The sequence below is a fragment of the Mesoplodon densirostris genome, chromosome 15, assembly GCF_025265405.1.
Source record: "Mesoplodon densirostris isolate mMesDen1 chromosome 15, mMesDen1 primary haplotype, whole genome shotgun sequence".
Classification (NCBI taxonomy): domain Eukaryota; kingdom Metazoa; phylum Chordata; class Mammalia; order Artiodactyla; family Ziphiidae; genus Mesoplodon; species Mesoplodon densirostris.
The window spans coordinates 19,302,134-19,323,127 of record NC_082675.1 but is presented as its reverse complement, the minus strand read 5'-3'; the positions used below and the strand labels follow the sequence as shown (position 1 = coordinate 19,323,127).

The window sequence follows — 20,994 nt, the reverse complement described above, 5'->3', positions numbered from 1 at the left end:
CCACACCAGGTCCATCACACGGGGTTGCAATTGCCTGTTTTCTCCTCTGTCTCTCCAAGGGGTGCTGAACTCCTGGAGGGGGACTGGGCTTTTTGTTCACTTCTGCAAAATGCTTAGAGAATGTTCATAATGAATGGTAAATGCTGGATCCTGGAATGCCCAGGAAACAAGGCAACTCTCCAATTACCACCAGACACCAGCAAGGAGGATCTCTGTGGCCACAGGTCCTTTGGATCCATCTAAATTAACACCAACAAACCCCATGACCGGGATGCCTTTCCAGCTGCCAGGCTTCCTGCTAAGGGCTTTATATGCATTTTCTTAGTGACTCTTCCCTGTATGTCTCTTCAGAGGTTCCATTACCACATCCCCATTTTACAGATGAACAAACTGAGGCTCAGGGAGGTGAAGTTGATTATCCAAGGTCACTCAACTGGGAAAGAACAAGAGTTGAGTTTCTGTTTTCGTTTTATATGTTCTAACGGCTTCTAGAGTGGAATTTGTATTTGTATTGTATTTGAATTTACTTGTTTGTAAAGTGGTTGGACCATCAGCAGTGTATGAGGGTTCCAGCTGTTTCATCTGGCAGGGCTGAGATTTGAGCCAAGTCTGGGCTGACTCCAGAGACCAAATATCCACCTTTCTGGTGGTATTTCCCCTTGAACATCAGGAAACCCAGCTGGGGAGTTATGATCCTGGTGTGTAAGAGGGAAGTCTGGCTGGGGAAAGAGGAAAGAGGTCCTGAACCTCCTCCTCCTTATCGTCATTGTCCCTTGATCCCCAGAGGGATGCTGGAGCCCCTGGGTTCCCCCCTTTCCCATGCCAACACACACATTTCTGACCGCTGGCTGTTTTTATTCCAGTGAGCCTCAGTTCCAGGCAAGGATAACAAGGATAGATGGAGGTTCAGAGCCCAGGGCTGGGGAAGGTCCCAACCCTATTAGCAGTGACCTTTCAAGTGCAGATTCATCTGGAACTAAATATTGAAGCACTTATGATGTGCCTGTCCACAGAGGAAAAGATGATGCAGAAACAGGCAGAAACAGAGTCCTCGATGATTTGAGCTGGAGGGAAGGTGCTTGGCAACCATTTGGTCCAATGCCTTTCCCAAAACATTAACATCAAAAGTTTCCTGCCCACACAGTCCTGGGCTTAGGTCCAACCAACAAACAGGGTCCTTGTGTTGTTGAAAGCTTTGATGTTTGGTGGAAGACACGTCAATGTTTAGGAACCCCTGCAGACCCTTGGGGAACCCTTCATGTTTTGGAGAGCTCATCCTGTCCAACCCCTCATTTGATAGGAGAGGGAAGCCGAGGCCCAGAAAGGGGGAGTGATGTACCCCAGGTTATCCAGTGAGGTGAGGACCGAGCAAGGACTTGGTCCCATCACATCCATTTATTCATTGCTTATTCGTTGTCTCCTCCAGTACAATGTAAATACAGTGTAAGCTCTGAAAAGATCGATTTTCCTCTCCTTTTACACATCTGTTATCTCTCTTGGACCAAGCACAGTGTCTAGCACACGGTAGGTACTCAGTTAACATTTGATGAATGAATCCAGGTCCCCTGACTTCCCTGCTTTGCTTCACAATTATTTGAAATCTAAAGGGCGAGACAGTTGGAACACAAGTAGTAACAGATTTATTATGATTTTGTAAACGCTAAGAAGGAGATTCAGGGCTCTGTGGGACCTGAACTCAGCTGGGAGGTCAGGGAAGGCCTGATATAGAGATTTCAGATGAATAAGCTGATATAAGGTTCAAGGGCAAGAGCATTCCCTCGGCTCCCACACTGCTCCTCCCAGAAGGTGTCGCCATCAGAAACTCAGGAGTCTGGCTGGAGCTGAATTACATGGCCCAGCTGAGGACTGGCTGCACCTCTCAATGACTGTCTCTAAGGACAGATGGTAACCCTTGCCCAGGAAGTGATCAGCTTAGAGAATGATATTAATCACACCAAAGCCTGGCGTTAATCGCACCAAGGCTTAACACTACACAGAATACAATGTGCTCTGGTTATGGCCCTTGAAAAGAGTCCTTATTTTATATATATAAATATATATATTTATACTTACAAATATGTATATATATTTATAGATGAAATCCTATAATTTCATGATGTCTGTTTGCTACTGCAGGACAATATGAAAGGCAGAGGGGATGATGGGATGGCTGTTAGGGCTGCATCATGGGTACTTGAGTTCTATTTTTATGTTAGAAATTCCTCATAATCAAAAGTTTTGAAGAAATCAAGAACATGTATAATAATAATAGAGCCCGATGTGGACTCTATGTGGACTCGAGCAGCAAAACCCGTCATCCCTCCTCCCCACCAGCAGCCAAGACTCCCCCAGCTGAAATCACCAGGCGGGCTGCACCTCTGCATGGCGGCTTCCCTGTGTTTTTCCTAAAATTTCCCTAATTGCGCTGGAACACAGGGGATCACAGGCAGGGAATCCCTGGTCCCCGGGTCTCTTTGAAGTGTGACTCCAAGGCCTTTGCTGGGTCTTATAACATGCAGGGTATTACAGGATACAGACCTGGACCAGATGCTCACAACCAACACCTCTGGCCTTCCTTTTGCATTGAGTGATGGGTAAGGTGGCAGGAGACTGGGGAGTATTTGCCATTTGTGGGCTTATGAGATCTTTGTTACGATTTCTTTCTCCGGGTGGTGTCTGCCCAGGGCACTGCCTAATACCTATATCCTGAGATTCTTCCAGTCAGTTCCCAGATCCTCCTGAGTTACCCACAAGGCCACAGCTGCAGGGAGGCTGGACCAAGTGGCCATAACAACCAGACAGAGCGGGGCAGAGGCGGGGCACAAGGGACAGGGCACAAACATCCCTGCGCCGAGGGGAAGGGAGGCTCCCAGCACCCTACCTCTTCTCGTAGTCCAGGTCCCCCACAGACCCGTTCATCAGCTGGTTGGGCGTCCACTTCAAGGTCATGACGTCAGCTGTCTGGTGCAGGGACAGATACCCCGGCACAGCCTCCATGTCATCCCTCTGCAGAGACAGCAGGACTCAGGCCTGATCATAGTGCTGGCATCACAGTGGACACAGGCCCTGGCCCATGTGACCCAAGGACACACAACCAGAACCAAGAGGTTGGCTCATTCCCTCCATGGCCATGTCCATTTGGAAGACCCTGAACCTCCCTCCAGATGGCTGTGCTAAGCCAACCACCACGATGGGTTTGGTTCTACAGAGTCCAGCTGTGAAAGCCGCCCACCCCACCCTTTCATGTGGCTCAGGAGCCCTGATGCAAGGGTGGGGTCGGGGGATCTTTAGAACCAGGAAGGGGGCTCTGTCCTTTCAATAACACCCTTTCCAAAATGGAAGGCATGTATCTGCCATCACTGTGTCCAGTCTTAAGGGAGAAAGAGATGGCAACTGAGTTCTGTGCCACAGATTATTACCCAGAATGCCCTCTCCAAATACCCTCTCCATACTCCCCACCCAGGAGCTCCATCCTCTGCCTTACCAATATGCCTGCAGGGCTTCTCACCTGCTCTGTTCTATCCCAAGTGGGGTTTGGCGGAGGGGGCTGTCTCCAAGCCTCACACATAAGAGGCACCCCTCCTCCCCTCAAATTCACACCACAACATGTGGAGACAGACGACTAACATTTACTGAGCACCAAGGGTGTACCGAGCATGGCTCCACTCCATAAATATCTCAACCACACATGCCAGCAACCCCAGGAGGCGGCATCCTTGCCGTATTTCATCGATTCTAAGATACACAATTGTTTTTTACATTTTAGTGCACCTGAAACGGGGATGCCTCTTATAATCAGCGGCATCTTAAACTGTGACATAGTTGTCCTTGCCCGATCTTGTGCAAACTTGGTCTCGGCTGTTTATACTGTTGTCCCTTCAATGGCATTTTGTTCTACCGTTGTTACTCCACACGTGGAGCACAGGTGTTTTTTAAAAATGTCTTCGAAAAGATTAGACCGTGAGCTGATTGGAAAAGTGATTATGTATGTTGGAAGGCTGGGAACAGAGCAGTGGAGTAAAGTGTGATACTGGTGAAGCAGACACATCATTCACCCTGCAGGGATGACCACACTTCCAGACTTTCTTGCACAACAACCAAGTGCACATGCTTGCAGGAAAGGCTGCACCTCCTGTGCTCTTGATCAGAGGTGGGCAAGCTTTTTATGTAAAGGGTTAGATAGGGAATAATTTTGGTTTTGTGAACAATACAGGTTCTGCTGCAACCACTAAACTCTACTATTATAGCGTGAAAGCAGCCATATACAATATATAAACTAATGGGCATGGCTGTGTTCCAATAAAACTTTATTTACAAAAACAGGTGGATATATATAATAATATATATTTATGTATGTATAACTGAACCACTTTGCTGTACACCTGAAGCAAACACAACATTGTAAATCAACTAAAGTTCAATAAAAATTGTAAAAATAAAAAGAGTAATAAAGTATCAGGAAGAACATAAATGGTAAAAAAAACACAACAAAACAACAGGTGGAGGGCTGCATTTGGCCCACAAGCTGTAATTTGTTGACCCTTTCTCTTGATGGAACAAAAAATTGTATTAGATAGGAAAATAAGGGCAGTGCTGACTGCGACTCAAAAAGTGATACAGAAGATTGGAATCCTGAAATGTGAAGGTGTTTTGGAACTATCTTAACTAATGTATTTCAATTATATCTCCCCTTGTGTATACTTATAAGAATAATGTATGATTAAAAAAAACTATGTCTAAATAAGTCTCAAATACCTCCTTCAAAAAGTATAAAATAAAATTTCCTAGTGAGAAAACATTGTGTATAATTTAATAGCATTTTAAATTTCCTGATAGTTGTGTTAATAAATCGGGCACCTTGGGACTTCCCTGGCTGTCCAGTGGTTAAGAAGCTGCACTTCCACTGCAGGGGGCACGGATTCGATCCCTGGTCAGGGAATCAATATCCTACATGCTGCGCAGAGCGGCCAAAAAAGAAAAAATCGTTCATCTTAAATTCATGGCTTCTTACAACTGAGGAAATAGGGTCTCGTGCCCACTGAGATGCAAATACTGAGGCTCAGAAGGAGAAGTGACCTGGGTCACCCAGTGGTGGCAACTGTGAGCGCAGAGCTGTAGTGGCCAACAGCTCTCTCTCTTCCTCCTCCCGGCTGAGCCCAAACACGACCTGATCCTGATGGTCCAGGGAGAGGACAGCAAAGGCGGTATCACATGGGGGTAGGGCCTTCATGTGCCTTACTCACCACCCACCCCTGGGGCTGCACTCAGTGCTGGGGCGTAGAGGGTGACTGATAAGTGGTACAGACTCTGAATTCAGATCATAACTCTGCCCCTTACTCCCCTGTGTATGGGCCTCAGTGTTATCATCTATGATAATACAACTTGCTTCAGATGGTTGTTGTGAGGTTTAAATGAGTTAATACAGTTAAAAACACTTAGCATGGAGCCTGACACATAGGAAGTGCTCCATAACTATTAGCTGTGAAGACTTTCATCTTGATATCCTAAGCATCTAGCGCATAGCGGGTTCAGTACAAATGAGTGAACTAAATGAGTGAGTGATTACAACAGAGAATGAGAGATAGACAGCTGGGTGGACAGGTGGATGGACAGATGAACTGGAAAACAAATGGACAAGTGCAGAGATGGATTAATGATGGGTAGGTGGATGGATGAATAGATGAATATAATTATGGGTGGATGGATGGAGGTAACAATGGGTAGATGAATGGATGGATGTAATGATGGGTGGATGGACTGATGGATGGAGTTGATGGGTAGATGGATGGATGGATGTAAAGATGGGTAGATGGATGGATGAATGAATGGGTGGTTGGGTGGATATAAATACAGGCAGATGGATAAAGAAATAGTGATGGATGCATGGATAGAGGGATGGGTGAATATAGAGACTGGAAGAGAGTAGACTGGCTGGGTGGGTGGAGATTTTGACAGATGGATGAATAGATGGGTGGATGGGTGGATGGATGGATAGATGGATGAGCAACCAGGAGCCAGAGGGAACTCCTCCTCTATAACCTGGAGCCAGACCCCCAGTGGAAGAACTGGGCCCAAGACGAACTCTCACCGGCTGAACCAGAACGTTGTTCTTGCCATAGAGCAGGGTGGCCCGGGAGTTCTGGTGAAGGGACTCTACATAGTCACGGGCGGAGAGGGACGGCCGGTCATCCATGCTGCTACTCGAATGCCTTTTCTGGATCTGGCAATGTGCGGGGAGGTGGCAGATGAGGTCTGGAGTGACCACCAAGGCCCCGGTCCACTCCCCACCTCCACACCAAGTCCAGAACTCAGCCAGACTCCCTCCCAGTGCCCCACCGTCCACCCCACTCACACAGAGGGCCGGACGCTTGGTGGGCGAGTCCTGTCGCAGGTGCAAGCTGTGGATGCGGTGCCTCTGGACAAGCTCGTCGGCTGAGGGGTCCGTCCAGAAGTGATCGGAAGTCTTCATCTTGGTGTACTCCAGGGCGCAGGGCCCCACTGTGGAGCAGACAGGGGCTGGGAACCCATCTCCCTGGAAAGTCCTCCCTCCCTTCTACCACCAGATGGACCACTTATTTCACCATCTCTCCCCTCCAGGCAGCTAGCATGACCCAGGGTCCTGCTAAAGAGAAACCAGCACAAGACCCCGAAAGCAAGAGGCAGGGAGCAGTTTTGAAGGGAGAGGCTGGAGGGAGGCGAGAGAGGTCCTTAGGAGGTGCCCCCTGGAGCTGAGACCAGAGATCCAGAGGAAGCTCAGAGCACTGGACCACTTACCCAACAAAGATGCAAGGATGGGGCCATCCACAGGGTCCATCAGGAGAGCTTCCTTCTCATAATACTTACTAGCAAGAGAGGAAAGGACATACAGGGTTGTATGGTGACCAGCGGAGGCCGCACAATCAACTACAACCTGATGGGTTCAACGCCTCTCTGGTCACCCAGTACCTCTGTGAGCCTCAGCTGTCCCATCTGTAAAATGGGGATAATAATAATATGTCTCATAGGGCTGCCAAAGGACATTTGAGAGAGATAACAGATGTAAGGCACTTAACACAGTGCTTGGCTATAACTGCTTAATACACGGCTTATTAATAATACATTGTTATTAATAATGAGAGTAACAGAAAAAATCATTAGAAGGCTGCCGAGGCCTGGCTATTCTGTCTGCTTCTCTTGCATCTTCCATTTCAAACATGAAGTCACTTAGAGGCTCAGATGATGTCTGTCCTTCCAATATTATTGAGGCAAACATATGCTTTTTAGCTGTGGTGTGTCCTCAAAAGCTGTAATAATAGGCCTTCCTGTCTGGAAAAACTAAAGCAGATGACGCTGGCCTGACACGCTCAAAAATGCCCCCAGCCTCTGACTCTCCAAAATAACATGGAATGTTGTCAATACGTTCGTGCTGAGGGTTTTGTTTTTTGAGTTGTTGTGCACTGGTTTCTAATTCTTTGCAAAGTCATACAATCTAGAAACAGAACTTCAGAATTGGAAAGGACCTTGTTCTGACCTCCTGAGGGATCTCAGGCCCAGAGAAGGTAAGTGACTTGCTGGAGGCCACACAGCAGGTGGATGCAGGCTACACCCAGCAAGCTTAGCTCTTCTTCCCTTCCTACAACAGGGGGGTGAAGAACACAGGAACTGGAGCCGGACTGAGTGGGAGCCCAGCTCGGCCACTCCCTCCTTCGCTGTATGTCCCTGGGCAGGTGACTACCTTCTCTAAGCTTCGTTCGGTGCCCTCAGCTGTAAAATGGGAAGAATGACAGAACTCACCCACTTGGGGTTGCTGGGAGGAGTAAATGTCCAACTGCATGTATTAAGTCCCAACACAGTGAAGTTCTCACTAAATGTGGCAACATCATTGTAATTCTACCCCAAAGAAATCTTCAATCAACCATAAAATTGGCTGAGGCAGAATGACACATCCTGGACATGCTCAACATCAAGTTTATACATTTTGGTGTCAGATCTGAAGCTAATACTTTGAGACACTTTCCAGTCCACGACTCGTATTATAGTCCAAAAATCAGCACTGTTATGTGATCATAACCTGGAAATAATGCCTTAAAACAGTAGGTAGGTTGGGAGCAAGATGTGACTATATAGGGTAGCCCCAAGGAGTTTCTTCCGGGTGATGGGTTTCTTTGGAACAGTTCTATAGCCTGAGTGTGGTGTTGGTTTTATGAAACTATGCATGTGTTAAAATTTCAAGGAATTATATAGCAAAAAAAAAAAAAAGAATGTACCAATACTGTTGGTTTAACAGTATTGCGTCAATGGCAATTTCTTGGTTTTAAGACCTGTACTACAGTTATGTAGGATGTTAACACTGAGGGTAGGTAAGAACCCTCTGTACTACTGTTTCAATTCTGTGTGAACCTAAAATTCAAAATACAGTGTCAATGAAGAAACAGTAGGTTGGTATTGCTGCTCAAATAAATTACTAAATAAGTATGACCAACTTTTTCAGTGGGAAAACACAAGGTCATATGCCAAAGGCAATTAACTAAAGAGACCCTGGACCCATAACAAGACAGGGGGCAGAGATGTGTTATAATTTACTAGAAGGTGAAGAGGTGAACTGGAACTCCAGAGCCTGGATTTCTTTCAGTTCCTCTCCTGCCTCCGGGCCTTTGCACCTGCTGTTCCCTTTGCTGGGAACACTCTTCCCCATCCTGTTTCACAGTATCCCATCTTCTGGGATACTTTCCCTGACCACCCAGAGGAAATTAAACACCACCCATCTGTCCTGGTACACTCATCACAAATTATCACAATTACTATTTGCCTGTTTTCCCTGCTACAATGCAAGCTTCATGAGGGGAAGGACTTTGGTTTGTACTTTCATACATATTTTCCTAGCAAACAGGCAAAGAATAAAAGATGAGAACAATGATACCCACTCTATGTGAGGATGTGGTTAAACAGGCATTTTCACATACTGAAAGATGGAAAGATTCTCAGATATATTTCTTTCTTTCTTCCATCCTCTCTGTCTCTCTTGCTGGAAAGGGGTGCTGGCCACGAGGAGTCTCAGATCATAGATCCTTCAGTAGCTCCCCACTGTTCTTTTCGTAATATCCAAGTTCTTTAACATGACAGGCAAGACCAATGTATCCCCAACATCTAGGTTAGTGCCTGGCACATAGTAGATGCTCATTAAATATTTATTGGGTGAGTGAATGGATGCATGGATGAGTGTTTGCCAAGAGGACTTACATTGTAAAACCTTTATACCATGTCAAGCTGAGCTAGGAGAGAAAATGTAAAAAATATCACTATGCATTTCCAAAATGCTGTGTACTCACTAACTCCTTTTCTCACCTCTTCTCCAGAGTGGCAGCAATTCCCATCCCGTCCCATTCACCAGAAGAGACAACAGAGGCACAGAGAAGCTAAGTGAGTCCCCTAGGGCCACATAGTGAATAGACTGTGCGCTTCATTCATGGGAAAAGGAACATCTCTAAGATTGCAAGATCCTTACACCCCACCCCAATTCCAAAGACCCTGCATTGCTATTAAGCACCCAAATCTTCCCAAGTTTCTAAGCTAGGCTAGTTCAGAGTCAAACATCCAGAAGGCCCTTATTTAATCACTTTCACATCAAGTGTATATCAAGGGGGCAAAGGGTAAGCAGTTGTGTGAGAGGGTGCAATTCCTAAGAAGGCCAGCAGGTGGTGGCAGAGCGCACCCAGGTGTCTTCCGCTCACCTGCTGTTTTCCACAAGGTAATGAACAATTTTGTCTAGGACCTTCTCAAACAAGGCTGTACGGATCCACAGGTGCTTGATGGCGAGTGGGGACAGGTTGGGCAGTTTTGGCAGCTTTCGCACATTCTCCTGGAGGCCCTGGATCTGGTTTCGCCTTCAAGACCAGTAAAGGAAGAGAATAGATATTCACAAAAGAGGAAATCCAACAGGATCAATATGCAAATGCAAAAGTGTCCAACTTCTCTAAGAAATCAAGGAATGTCAATTAGAACAACAACAAGAGCCCATATTGCTCCTGGAGAACGGGAAAAGAGTTGAAAAAATAATACGGAGTGAGTGTGAAGATGTGGTAAGACTGACACTTTCATACACTGTTGATGGGTGAGCCAGATTCTCATACTGAAATTTCTTTTTTTTTTAACATCTTTATTGTAGTATAATTGCTTTACAATGGTGTGTTAGTTTCTGCTTTATAACAAAGTGAATCAGTTATACATATACATATGTTCTCATATCTCTTCCCTCTTGCGTCTCCCTCCCTCCCACCCTCCCTATCCCACCCCTCTAGGTGGTCACCAAGCACCGAGCTGATCTCCCTGTGCTATGCGGCTGCTTCCCACTAGCTATCTATTTTACGTTTGGTACTGTATGTATGTCCATGCCACTCTCTCACTTTGTCACAGCTTACCCTTCCCCCTCCCCACATCCTCAAGTCCATTCTCTAGTAGGTCTGTGTCTTTCTTCCTGTCTTGCCCCTATTGGAATTTCTGTCTCTCTCTTACTTTCTCTCTCTCTCTTGGCTGGAAAGGAGTGCTGGCCAAGAAGAGTCTTGGATTATAGATCTTTTGGTGGCTCCCCATTGCCCTGGAGAAGGAAGCTTTTTAACATGACTAGCAGGGCACTCCATGACCTTGCCCGTTTGCCTCTCCAGCCACCTCCTTACCACTCTCTGCCTCTGACCCCATGATCCAGCCAGACAGAGATATAGGTGGATCCCTGAGGCTGCGAAGCTCTCATATGTGGACTTTTGTGAGCTGCTGCTTCTTCCCGGCTTCCCCCGCCCACCCTATTCCCTGGCTGACTCCTTCTCACTCTTGAGGTCTCAGCGAGGGCACCCCCTCCTACAGGAAGCCCTCTTGCACCAGCTGAAGCTGGGGAGGGGCGCCTCCTCTGTGTTCCCTCAACCTCTGCAGCTTAACTTCCCACTCACTTCTCTGTCTTCCCCTCCACACTGTGACCTCGAGGGTATGGACAATGCAACTGCTTTTAAAATAAAATATTGAGTCTACCAAGTGGCAAGCCTTGGCCCTTTTTCATGCCTGTATCTCCAGGGCCCAGCACAGTGCCTGGCATATACAAAGGGCTCAGTAAATATGTCCATGAATGAATGATTGCACAAATGAATGAATGGACACCTGGAATGGACATCTCTCATTCCTCCATTAGAAAGTTGCTCCCAATGTTTTGGAAGGTCCATGGAAATCCATCCCTTTTAAGAAGTTATCAGCAAACACCTGGGAATTTAGCAGATGGATTGGAAGGCACCTGAAGACCAGTTGGCCGAGGAGTCAGATTCCAAATGGGAGTTGGCAATGCCAAATCCATAGCCTTACCCATCATGCAGTTCTGGCCAGCAGCCTGGGGCTGGCAGGGCCCAAAGGGCAAGGAAAGGGCCATTTCTCATCCAGTGAAGTAGAGTAACCACTCATGGCAGAGAGGGCACACACATGACATGCATGCCTCTCTCTCCCTTCTGTTGCCCATAACAGGCATGGCTAATCAATCCATGCCCTCTTTCCCATAAAGCCCACTCACAGCTCCAGAATCTTTCACAATGCAACTCTCTGTGCAGGTACTAGGACCAAATGGGTTTGAAACCTATTTGCCATCCCTGACCAGGCTTCAGGTAGGGGGTTTGGCTGTGCAGTTGGGATGCTGGGTGTGGCTCGGGTGGAAGTCCCTCATGTTCACACTCTCAGGCCATGAGCCTCCCCCCAGTACACACAATCAGCCACTAAGACAACATCCCCTTCAATGGCTGCTTCACTGTGAGCATCTGTCCATGCAGACAGAGACCATGTTGGTTATGTTAAACTTTGATCTTCCTGCATTTGGCACAGGCTTGGCTCACAGTAGGCACTTATTCATTTTACAGTTGTTTCTTGGGCATTTCCCAGGTGCTGAGCACTGTCTCAGACATTGGGGACCTAATGGGGGATAGCACAGGTGCAGCTGCCTGCCCTCAAGGAGTTCAGGGTCAAGTCGGGGAGACAGACAACAATCAAGTAAACAGTAAACGAATGAATGAATAAATTACAGATGGTGATAACAACTGGGAAGACAATAAACAGAGGGATATAAAAGAGAAATGGGGTGAGGGTTGGAATTTACCATTAGTTAGGGGAAGGCCTGAGGATGACAAGGAACCAGCCATGGAAGGTGAGGGGTGTGAACTGGGTGGAGGGTACAGGGTGTGCAAAGGACCTGGGGTGTGAAAGAATCTGGCGGGTTTGAGGAGCAGAATGGAGAGTGGAGAGGGTGCAGGCTCTCACAGAGCCCGGGGAGGAGCAGGGGCTATCCTCTGGGGGTACCCTAACCTGTACCCCATTCTCAGCACTTACGTGCTCTCGATCAGCTGCTCCAGGTCCTGCACCTTGCGGCTCAGCTCCTCTGCTGGCGGGAAGCTCTTGCCCACTTTCATGAAGAGAGCTGCGATCTTGTTGCTGCGCAGGAAGCCTGCCGCCCGCCTCCGCAGGCCATGCAGGACGCAGGCCTCCACAGCCGCTGCAGGGACACAACGATCAGCAGGCCCTGCCCATGCTCCCCAGTGCCCAGCCTGGCTCTGAGCTTCAGACACACACAGGTACCTTGAAGATCCAGGGACCCCAGAATCACAAATTTCATGACAGCATCATAGCAAAAAGCACATCTGCCTCTCCACCATCCAGCCCCTCAAAAGGGAGCAAGGGGGCTTAGTGGTGAACCCACGCTTGCTGCCCAAGGTCAGATCATCTCTGTTCACATTCTCTCCTGGCCAATAACCAGCTGTGTGACAGGGGGCAATTACTTCCCCTCCCTGTGCCTCAGTTTCCTCATCTGTAAAAAGGGGATGGTATGAACATTAACCTCGTGAGGTTGCTGTTAGGATGAGGTGGAAAAAATGCACGGAAAGCACTTTGCACAGAGCCTGGCACATAGTGTGTGCTTTACGAATGTTAGCTATTACTCCTGTCAATGAGGGAGGGGAGCCTGGACCATGTGACTGCCGAGCTTTATTCCGGTTAGGGAATCACATTGTTGTCATTACTACTGTGACTCCAATAACAGCTAACATTATGGATCTCATTTGATCTCTGCCACAGCCAGGCAGAAAGGAAAACCATCCATTTTTCAGATGTGGAAACTGAGGCTCCCAGAGGTAAACTGAACTGCCCAGGGCCACCCAGCAAATAAGTGATGGAGCTGGGATTCAAACCCACATCTGAACCCAAGGCGTGCTCACAACACTTGTGCCTCCACAAAGGGCCTCTGAAGAGAGGATTCAGTCATAATCTTCCCATTTCTGTGTTTCCCCTGGAGGCCTGCCCAGCCCTCCTCAAATAAGAGACCTAGGGTGTAGCCTGGGTTCTACCACTAACTTGCTGTGTGACCTCAGGCAAATAACTTTCCCCCTCTGGTCCTCAGTGTTCCCTTCTAAGAAACAGACCCTGTGCAGGCCATGCTGATGGCCCCTATCTTATATCTGATACTCTCAGCAGCCTTTATTTATCTTCTTACTTTCCGTCTTACACAGCAGACTGGGAGCTCTCTGGTATGCACTGGAGCATAATCAATATTTATGGGAAAATGTGAATTTATAATAAGAGGTACCCCTTCTTGGGCACCTACTGGGTGTCAGACCAGTGTTAAGGTTTACCTTCCCTGATCCCCATGGCAAAACTCATGAAGCAAGTGTTCTAGTTACTGTCATTTCAGAAGAGGAGAGCCTGGCCAAGGTCCTGCCATGTGCAAGGAGAAATACTGAGAGGTTTCGGTTTAATTGCTTGTGTTGTTTTTGTTGTTGTTAGCAATGACTTGGCTTTGAAGGATTGTTCACATGTTGCCTAATCTGCTCATGGATTTAAAATATTCTGGGTGATGATCTCTAAAATATCTTCAGTTTGGCTTACATACCCAGAACTTTCATTTCTTTATACTGATTAAGGTCCTGATCCATTCTGGCGTGGCAGACATTATTCCATTCCTTCCGACAACGGCTCATAAGGAACAATGGACAAAAGGAACCGCAGGGACATCCCTCAGGTTGCATTTAGAGCCAGCAGATTTCTCTCACCCCCAAACTCTGATCAGAGTTAGAGACTTATTATGATTTTTATCACTCTCTAGTCTTCTAAGTCTTTAATTGGTAGGAATGCTAGCGAGTCCCCAAATAGACATGCATATCATGCCTTTTGCAAATAAAAATGTCCAGGAGAAAAAAGAAAGCCAGAGATCTATATCTATATTTATATACAGAGATATATATTCCCATATATATGTATGTGTATATATATGTGTATGCATAAATGTGTATTTTTATACATAACGTAACATCTTACAGAAAAACCCGAATGAACTGTTTGGCCAATCCAATATGTACATAAAACATATTTCTGGCACTTCCCTGGTAGTCCAGTGGTTAAGACTCGGCGCTTTCACTGCCATGGGCCCAGGTTTGATCTCTACTTAGGGAACTAAGATCCCCCAAGCCAGGAGGCACAGCCAAAAAATATATATATGTGTATATATATATGTATTTATTGATGTAAATAAATGCATTATCACCTAAAAAAATAAGATCTCGCCCAAGGTCACCCAACCAAGAAGTGGCAGAGGTGGGATGTGAACAGAGGTGGGCTGCAAGGGGCTGAGCTGACGTCAGTGGTCTCCCAGGTCATGGCATGTGCTTGGCCAGCTGCAGGCCCACGGGTGGTGTCCCCGGCCATCTGGATGGAAGCTGATGGGCCCCTCTATAGGGCCAAGACCGTGAGGGGGGCATTACAGCTTGTCCTTTGTTATGAGACTCCAATCACAAAATAAAAAGGTTTTATAAATAAAAAGGGAGAAAGAAACACTCCCACGTATACGTACACACGGCTTATGCACTGAATCCTGACTTCAGGGACACGGTAAAACACCTGTCTCTAGCCATTGTGAAAGTACAGTAAGAACCTGGCAGCGAGGTTATTTCTGGAACCCTGTGGGCCTTGCAGGTTCAAGGAAAGAAGTCTCAGTCACGCTTTGAGCCTGCCTCCTTTGCTGAGCCAGCTGGAAGAGATCCCTCAGGATGTGTCTATGGCTCTTGATTCCTTATTATTATTTTTTTAAGTCCTCATTCATCCTCTCTCTTTACCTGGGTGAGGAAAGGATGTAGAGCCCATCCCTTAGATGCACGACCCTTGGTCGCTTGGGGTAGGGTCAGTGCGAACGGAACCCACGGGAGGGAAGGCATCCTTCTGTGTCAACCATGATTACCTTTTCCCGGGCTGCAGATGTCATTCTTTTTTTTTTTTTGCGGTACGCGGGCCTCTCACCATTGTGGCCTCTCCCGTTGCGGAGCACAGGCTCTGGACGCGCAGGCTCAGCGGCCATGGCTCACGGGCCCAGCCACTCCACGACATGTGGGATCTTCCCGGACCGGGGCACGAACCCATGTCCCCCGCATCGGCAGGCGGACTCTCAACCACTGCGCCACCAGGGAAGCCCCCCAGATGTCATTCTTAATTTCTTCTCTACTTCCAAATCTTTTCTCTACTTCCAAATTCCCTAATGGAGTCCCTTTAGAATCCAAAAATAACTTCGTAGTTAAAAAGCAAAAGAATGACATGAGAACTTTGCTCAGAGAAAGACTCCATACCCCCAAGGCAGCCCACAGAGGGAAAAAAAGCCGCTTTGCAAGGCCATGGGCCACTAACTCACCACAGAAAGAGATGATGTGGCTGCTGTCTTCGTGGACAAACTTGCGCGTGACAGCTTCCTCCATAATCTGCTTCACCTGGAAGGCAGAGGCACCAGAGTGGGAGACCCAAACCCACTCGGGGTGCAGACACCTCAAAGGGCTACATCATCCCCCACGGTGTTCTCAGGCTGCTTGGGATGTTTTGGTAACTGCTTTCCTTCCACATCCTGCCTGCTGTGTTTTCTGTAGGGCTAGGGTCTGTGGCCTCTGATAGCTCCACACTTCACACTGAACTAAATTATTTTTTCAGGCTCTCTGCATAGTGGGCTTCTCTTGAGGTGTCACGAAAAATGTCCTCTCCTTCCTGACTGTCCACATCATCTAAGGCATCCCACCTCTAACTCCTTCCATCCCCTGTTATGGTTTCTTCAGAGTACTTCCTGTCCTATTTGTTTACTGTCTGTCTCCATCTTCTACAATATAATTTCCCCAAGGGCAGGGCCTTGTCTGCCTTTTTTTTCACGGCTGTATCCATGGAGCCTAGAACAGTGCCTGGTCCACAGTAGGTCTCCATAAATATTTTCTAAGTGAGTGGATGAATGAATGAATGAATGAATGAAATGGGTATATTAAAAAAAACAGGAAGGTGTAGTATGAAAAATCAGCCCTGGAATCCTGTAGACCACAGTTCAAACCCCTGCTCAGGTACCTACCAGCTGGATTTGTGATCTTATTTTGGGAAACAGAGGCTTAGCAATGTGTAGAATTCACCCAGAAACATAGAGCTGGCCCAGAGTGGAGACAGAATCCAAGGTGGGTCTGACTCCCCAGGCTGTGTGTTTTTCATACTACATTCACTCATTCAACAAATATTTATTGAATACCTGTGATGTGCCAGGAACAGGGGACACAGTGCTGAAACAGCAGCCATGCCTCTGCTTATGGAGGTAGCCCTCTGGTGGCTTGAATGCCCTTCTGCTTTGCTGGATTCTGGGCTCCACTGTGTCTGGAGTCACTGTAGTACTTTAGCAAAGTGTTTCTCCCCTCTAAGGCCTCAGTTTGCCCACCTGGAGGTTGAGGAGGTCAGAAGAGATGACCTCAAAACCTGGCCCCAGCTCTACATCTCTGGGGCTGTGATGTGGGGATCCGGAATCCACCCCCATCGATGAGCCCCTACTCCCTTCTGGCTGCCCTGCAGCCCATCTACACTCGGCCTGGCCAGCCAGCCCATCCACGCACCTGTCTGAGAGCAGTCTCAGGCTCTCAGTGCCCCTCTCTCCCTTCCTTCTGATTGCCTTCTGGAGAGGAAGACAGAACCCAAAGCATCCTTGGCCATGTTCTCCAGAAAAACACATGGCAGTGACCACCTGAGAGCTGACACAGCACTTCCCCCGACACAACCAAGTCAGCACCCGCACCATGAACAGCTCCCGGCCACTAAGCCCAGCAAGCTCTAAGCCTGGTTTTGCCAGCAGCATTTCAAAGTCTGAAAACTAATCTAACTGAGCCCGTGGAACTGGTCCCACTTACAAATAGGGAAACTGAGGTTCAGGAAGAGGAACTAGCCCACCCAAGGCCACATGGCTGGGAAGCAGCAGAGCTGGAATTCCAACTTATAAAAATGTTTCTCATTTTGGCTCCAGCGGCCATATCCTGAACCCTCTAGCTATTAGCTGTATTTCCTCAGGCAAATCATGTCGCCTCTCTGAAACTTAGTTTTCTCACTGGGTAAAGGGCTTGTAGGAACAGCACCTACAAGGGGCAATGGGAGGACTGCACAAGGTAATGCACTCCACGTGCTGAGTACAGAGCCTTGTGCGCAGTGTACCTGCAATAAACGTTAGCTGCATGCAGGTCATTGCCCTACCGAGAACCTCACACCTCGCTTCCTTTACCGTTATTCTGGTCCTGCCTGAAACATAACCTGTTAAGATTAAATTTCTTTGCTTGGGGGCCCACAGTGGCTGCTTTTGTAACATCCATCAGATTTGTGATGATTTTGTCAGCACCTGTCCCCCCTGCCAAGTTGTGGACCCCATGAGGGCAAGCACTCGTGTCTCCCTGCTTAACAACTGTGGTTCTAGCACACAGTAGGTGCTCAATAAAGTTCTGTTTGAGGAATGGATGGCTTGAAAGATCATGATTGACTTCTGCTTTGGTGGAATATTCTAGTTGAAAAACATGCTTTCTTGTCACTATAACTATGGGTAAATGGAGCAGCAGCATAATGATCCCTGGAGCAAACAAAGGCACAGAGAGGCGGAGTAACCTGCCCAGAGTCACACAGCTGGTGAGGAGTGGATTCAGGGCTTGGACCCAGGTTTATCCGACTCCAGGGGTTGAGCCCCTTCTACAACATGCCGTTAAGCCCACATGGTCTCAGAGCATTTGTCCCCCTCTCTGACCTCCTCAACCTCAGGTACCTGCCTCCCTCTTTTCTCTGCTCCCAGCACCTAGACTTGGACATCCTTTGGGAATAGAGGCAGAGGGAGTGAGTTCAGGCCAGATAGTGGTGACGGTGGACTGTCAGGGAGGCATGGGGGTGGGTGTCCAGGCAGCTGGATCAGGAGTACTTTCAAAAGCACAGTGAGTAATCAAGAGCCAAGAATTGGGAGCCAAACAGACTTGGGTTCAAATCCTGGCTCAGCCACTTACTAGCTGTAGGAGCTTAGGCAAGTTCCTTTACCTAGCTCCAATTTCTACAGAATCGTATTACTGACTCTTTTGGCTCCACCATCGAAATAGACTCAGAGTCCAACCATTTTTCCTCCCCTCCACCAGCACTGCCCAGATGCAAGTGATCCTGGTCCAAGTCATATCTCTCCTAGATTGACACTAACCTCTCACTGGTCTCCCTGCATCTACATCCAAGAGGCTATCTTAACGTGTCCAGAAGGATCTTGTTAAAAGGTAAGTCAACAGAACAACCAGACAGAAGGTCAATAAGGAAACAGAGGACTTGGATGACATTATAGACCAACTGGACCTAACAGACACATGAACTATCCAACCAACAAGAGCAGAATACACACTTTTCTCAAGTGTACATGGAATAGTCTTCAGATTAATGTGTTAGGACACAAAACAAGTCTTAACAAATTTAAAAAGACTGAAATCAAAGGAAGTATCTCTTCCGATCACAATGGAATGAAGCTAGAAATCAACAGCAGAAGGAAAACTGGGAAATCCAGAAATAAATGAAAATTTAAACACACGCTTAAACAATGAGTCAAAGAAATCACAAGGAAAATCAACAAACATCTTGAGACAAAAGAAAACGAAAACACAGCATGCAAAAATTTATGGGATGAAAGGGAAGCAGTGATAAGAGGGAAATTTACAGTTGGAAATACTTACATTAAAGAATAAAGATCCCAAATCAGCAATCTAACTTTACACCTTAACGAACTATAAAAGGAGAATAAACTAAACCCAAAGCTAGCAGAGGGAAATCAAGATTAGAAATAAACAAAATAGAGAACAGAAAAAATTAACAAAAGCAAGAGTTGGTTCAAACAATCAGAAAAATTGACAAACCGTTAAGCCGGACTAAGAAAAAAGGAGAGGGCTTCCTCGGTGGCGTAGTGGATAAGAATCTGCTTGCCAATGCAGGGGACACGGGTTTGATCCCTGGTCGGGGAAGATCCCACATGCCGTGGAGCAGCTAAGCCCGTGCGCCACAACTACTGAGCCTATGCTCTAGAGCCCGCAAGCCACAACTACTGAAGCCCGTGCGCCTAGAGCCCGTGCTGTACAAGAGAAGCCACCGCAATGAGAAGCCCGCACACTGCAACGAAGAGTAGCCCCTGCTTTCTGCAACTAGAGAAAGCCTGCGCGCAGCAACGAAGACCCAACGCAGCCAAAAATAAATAAATAAATAAATTTTTTTTTTTAAAAAGAGAAAAGGAGAGAAGACTCAAATAAGTGAAATCAGAATAGAAAGAGGGGACATTACAAGGGACGCCACAGAAATAAAAAGGATTATAAGAGAATACCATGAACAACTGGATACCAACAGATTGAATAACCTAATAGACACTTAATAGACTATAGTATAGTTTAAACATAACACTTACATGCACTGGGAAACAAAAAAATTCATGTGATTCATTTTATTGTGATATTTGCTTTATTGTGGTCGTCTGCAACCAAACCTGCATTATCTCCGAGTCAAGCCTGTATAAGAAAAGCCCACAGCTACCATCATACTCAGTGGTGAAAGCCTGAAAAAGCTTTTCCTAAAGTTCAGGAACAAATAAAGATGCTTGCTTTTACCTCTTCTATTTAACATAGCACTGGAAGTCAGCCAGATATATTAGGCAAGAAAAGAAACAAAAGAGGGACACACACTGGAAAGGAAGAAGGAACATTATCTCTTTTTCCAGATGACATGATCTTATATTTAGATATTATATACAGAGTGAGAGGTTTGTATGCCCATGTTCATAGCAGTGTAATTCACAATAGCCAAAAGGTGGAAACAACCCAAGGGTTCATCGATGGATGATAGATAAACAAAATGTAGTGTATACATACAATGGAGAATTATTTAGCCTTGAAAAGGAAGGAAATTCTGACACATGCTACAACATGGATGAACCTTTGAGCACATCATGTTAAGTGAAATAAGCCAGACATGAAGAGGCAGATACTGTAGGATTCCACTTATATGAGGCACCTAAAGTAGTCAAATGCATAGAATGGGGCTGCCAGAAGTTGGGCTGGGGATGAGGGGAAAATGGGGAGTTAGTGCTTAATGGGTACAGAATTTCAGTTTTGCAAGATAAAAAGAGTTCTGGACATTGGCTACACAATAATGTAAACATACTTAACACTACTGAACTTAAAAATGGTGAAGGATGTGAATTTTCTGTTCTCTGTATTTTACCACAATTTTAAGAAGCATGTATGTGTTAATGTAGTATAAATAAATATTTTCTAGTTAGAAAAAACAGGGTAAGTCCAACCACCATCCCTCCAGTGCTCAGAGCTCTCCTGTGACTCCCATCTCACCTGGAGTGACAACCCAAGTGCTCACGATGGCCCACAAGGCTCCACATAACCTGGGTCCATCACTGTCCTCCCAACCTCCTCCCCCACTGGTCCCGTCACTCACTCCACATACCCCATATCTCCTGGCTGTTTGTCCAGCTCAGAGGGCACGGTCCCAACCTCACGCCTTCACACTTGTTGTTCCCTTTACTGAATGCTTTTTCCCTAGAAACCTACACGGTTCAACTCTCCACTCAAATGTCACCATCCCTGATCATCCTATTTAAAATCTCAACCCCACCCCAGCCAGCACTCAACATACCCCTTTTCTGCTTATTTCTCTCCATAGTGTTTA

The 20,994-nt window shown here is 46.8% G+C and overlaps 1 protein-coding gene across 2 annotated transcripts in view; it reads right to left on the bottom strand.

The window, feature by feature from the left end:
* SGSM1 (small G protein signaling modulator 1) overlaps positions 1-20,994 on the bottom strand; it is an 85,996-nt gene that overhangs the window by 41,565 nt on the left and 23,437 nt on the right. For both annotated transcript variants that reach the window (XM_060119232.1, XM_060119231.1), the window contains exons 3-9: positions 15,668-15,743; positions 12,331-12,493; positions 9,711-9,863; positions 6,775-6,842; positions 6,353-6,498; positions 6,089-6,220; positions 2,882-3,006 (exon numbers count right to left, since the gene is read on the bottom strand). In XM_060119232.1, the coding sequence (XP_059975215.1) occupies positions 2,882-3,006; positions 6,089-6,220; positions 6,353-6,498; positions 6,775-6,842; positions 9,711-9,863; positions 12,331-12,493; positions 15,668-15,743 (863 nt within the window). The remainder of the gene's footprint in view (positions 1-2,881; positions 3,007-6,088; positions 6,221-6,352; positions 6,499-6,774; positions 6,843-9,710; positions 9,864-12,330; positions 12,494-15,667; positions 15,744-20,994) is intronic.